The sequence below is a fragment of the Phaethon lepturus genome, unplaced genomic scaffold, assembly GCF_000687285.1.
Source record: "Phaethon lepturus isolate BGI_N335 unplaced genomic scaffold, ASM68728v1 scaffold5335, whole genome shotgun sequence".
Lineage (NCBI taxonomy): Eukaryota > Metazoa > Chordata > Aves > Phaethontiformes > Phaethontidae > Phaethon > Phaethon lepturus.
The window spans coordinates 22,913-26,494 of record NW_010538885.1 but is presented as its reverse complement, the minus strand read 5'-3'; the positions used below and the strand labels follow the sequence as shown (position 1 = coordinate 26,494).

The following is a 3,582-nucleotide window of genomic DNA, read 5'->3' as shown; positions in this document are numbered from 1 at the left end:
ACACTGTTTTTGAAAGTTAATTCTGATATACTAGAACTTACCACGATAGGTAAATTTTAAACAAAATGTAACAACAGCAAAAAGCAAGAAATAAATGAGAAGCTTAAAAAAAAAAACAGATTAGCCTCAGGAAAGAGAATAAGCAGCAAAACTGGAAAATGCCTTATGTCCAAGCAGGCTTAAGTTTCTTTACTTATTCTTGACCACGTTAGAGGACGGTGGGCCGTAATTTTAGAGATCTGAGACTCTAGCAATGCTTGTGGCTGCATTGTGAGATTTCTGAAGTACACAAGAAAATTCATTATCTATCTTCTCTTTTCAATACTAGTCAAACATCTGATTTTCCTCGCTGATGCTTCTACTGGGCACCTGTTTATAACCTTAAGCATCTAAATCTCTATAAAATTCATTTCTCTCTTTAGGCTTTTTCTTTGTAGGAGAGGAGGGAGGGCAATAAAAGAGAACAGCACTAAAAACATTTTATCAGAAAATCTGCAAGGCTAATAAGTAAGACTCATTCTGGAATCAAACCAGATTTTAGTATGGTCCTCTGCAGAAAGTGTTGTTAAAATAAAATAACATGGTATTTCATTGGAAAACAGAAAACATCTGTTACTCACCTCTGTGTAAAATCTTTAGACTCCATAAATAGGTAAGGCCTTTCACAACCTGAATTTGAGAGAAAAAGCGACAACCCACGTTAAACATCACTGGTAAGAAACACTACACGTCTCAGCTGGCGCGAGTCGTTAAAGACACGGGTTCCCATGAAGAATGGAGCCGAGACCACGAAAAGGTGAGACAAAGCATCCCTTCCGAAGGGTTGCAGGACATAGACAAACCCCTGCTGCAAACTACGCAGCAACAGGTTCTTTAGGAACACGTGAATAAACTTCTTCCCAGGATCTGTATGATGAAGTCAGGTGGGCTTATACTGAATCCCTGTAGACATTTCAACGTATTTTTAACTCATCTATCTTTGCTGGGGTGTTAAAAAATCATGAAAGATGTGAAACTAAAGGCAAGAAGATAAAATCTCTAACTGCTGCTTCTACTTCATCTTCCCTTTCTTTCCATTTGGTGCATCTGTACTTTTTCCACCTTTACTTTCTATGCTTTTACTTACTCAATGCAAATGCTGAACATTTCTTCTTGAGCTATACAATCTGCCTTACTGTTCCGATCACTCATCCTGGACCAAACGCAAGCCTTACTGTATCCCATAGCCCCAGAAAATACAATTGGGAGCCCTAAAAGATAAGAACTGGGGCAGACTTTGGCCTGCTATGCCTGAATTTGCTCCTTCCACGAGCTAAACCGTTAAAACCAAACTCAAAAACCTGTTAGTCCAGGACTACACTGGAACGCCTTATCTATGAGATGCCTTTTAATGAAAACTCGTAGGACATGCATTTGGAGTATGAACACAGGCGTATTTCCAAAGCAACAACCCACAACACGTCCTTACACGGAATACGTACATATGGCTCTTCCAGACCTGACAAGATCATCACCGGATCCAACTGCCCCTCCACCTTCTATATACAGTAGGATTATAATAGCCCCAAATTAAACGAGCCCTTCAGTCAACTCCCTAAGAGAGCACCTGGCTATTGCAAGTTATCCTCTCCGCAATTTTTTTTCCTGTAAAGTAATTAAACCCCAACACTTGTTGCATTTTTAACATTGTAATTTTTCCCCTAGATTTACTACTTCTACAAGCCCAGAGAACTAACAAGAATCAACAAACGTATTTCTACTACTGCTTACTTTTTACCCAAACCATCCCTGCTGTCAGCCAGCTTTTTTAATACGGCACATATTTTTTATGAAGTTTCCATCTATGAGACAGCATTTCATTCATTTGCCTGAGACACCCTCTTTGTGCATCCCCAGAACAACAAAGCACTTCTGACATTTGTAAAGTTGTACGAGTTCTGCAGACAAAACAATTACATTCTTTTCACTGTCCAGGTAGACTGAAATGAAATTACTTCTGTTACAGTGATCAAGCAGAAGTGCTAAAAATCCGATACAGCCTCGAAGCAGATAGCTTTGAGCAGATAGCTTTCGGGTATCTGAAAAGAGTGATTTTCAGTCTTCCTATTGGATTAGAAAAACTCTTTTAAAAATTTCTTCTGTAACCAAAAATAACGTCAGTGGAATCGGAATCTCTTTTGTAAAGCAAATAATGACCCCGGATCCCCAGAAAATTGCCCTAGGTGGCAATTCCTCAGCGTTAAACTCACACTCCACACTATCTCATGGCCTCAGCTGGCAATTACCTGTAACAAAAGGCCTTAGTCAAATTCTGCATGCCCAGCGGTGTGGCCTTGTTCACGTTAGCCTTTCAACAAGCCAAACAGGGGAATTCTACTTACACAGCATTTTGACAGAAGAAGAAGAAAAAAAGAAGTATCAATGCAAAAATGAATAAAGGGAGTGCAACATTTCAAGCTTCCTCCAGTGGTTTAAGTGATTTTGAGAATAGTAAGCTTTGATTATTAAACATATAGACTATTTAAAAACCTTTAAAATACTTATAAAATTATTTCATTTATTTTAAAGCATGTGTTCGCAGAAAGAAAAGGGAACGTTTCCTACAGAAAAAAAAATCAACAGCTGTGAGTTATTAAACATCTTTATTATGGAACATGTGCTGAATAAGCAGAAGACACAGTATTAAACAAACTCCCACACTCAGATTCTCTCAGCATCAGTGTACAAAGGAATGAAAAGAGTTTTTCCCTTTTTCCTGGGCTGCAAATACGCTCACCGGAGCCCCCCAGATGGGCTAACCTAGCGTGAAGTGCCGTTATTCGCTTACCTTACATTTGCCTATTAGGGAAGGACTCTTAAGTATTAAATATTATTCTAAAATGGTGCTGGAACAGAGTATCTTTTGATTGAACACCTAGCAGGAATTATTGGTATTCAGTAAAGCAGGTTTTACAACAATGACTTGACAAAGCCTTGACACAAAAAGTACTTCTGCCTGCTGTCAATCACTCGCTCTCTTGACAGTTCAAGTGCACATCCTTTCAGGGAGAACTTCAATCAACATTAGCACTCAAAATACAGTGCACAATGTCACTGCTTCAGAAATTGAAGTGAAAATAAATGCGTGAAGTGGCAAGCAAAGGTAGAACAGATTTTACATCGGCAGACCCAAATAAGTACACACCAGTGTGAAAACGGGAGCGACCACAACGTCACGCTGGCGTTCCCAAGATACGCTTTTCCTTTGGGAAAATACACCGGCCTTTCACACAAATAAAGAACTCGAGAAAGAAGAGAGATGTCTCCTTTGCGTTGACACTGTCTCATACAGGCACCCAGGATGAATTTTATGATGAAGGCAGAGATCCCTCCAGCTTCTCGGGGACTCAAGTCTCAGCAGACTCTACCTCTCTTTTACCAATTTATCCTGCCCCTGAAAACACAGTGCTTCTCTCCAAGCCCTGGCAAATGCTTTCCTCCTTTAGGGATTTCTTTTCACTGACTTGCTTTATTTTCAGCATTCTGTCTTTCAGCCACAAACCTCCCCCCCGCTTTGCTCCTCAAAAAAAAATAACCAAGAGT

At 39.7% G+C, this 3,582-nt stretch overlaps 1 protein-coding gene across 1 annotated transcript in view; it reads right to left on the bottom strand.

The window, feature by feature from the left end:
• MAP2K5 (mitogen-activated protein kinase kinase 5) overlaps positions 1-3,582 on the bottom strand; it is a gene marked incomplete at its 3' end in the record, with an annotated part of 69,478 nt that overhangs the window by 51,063 nt on the left and 14,833 nt on the right. The window contains exon 7 of the mRNA XM_010286969.1: positions 621-669. Within this exon, the coding sequence (XP_010285271.1) occupies positions 621-669 (49 nt within the window). The remainder of the gene's footprint in view (positions 1-620; positions 670-3,582) is intronic.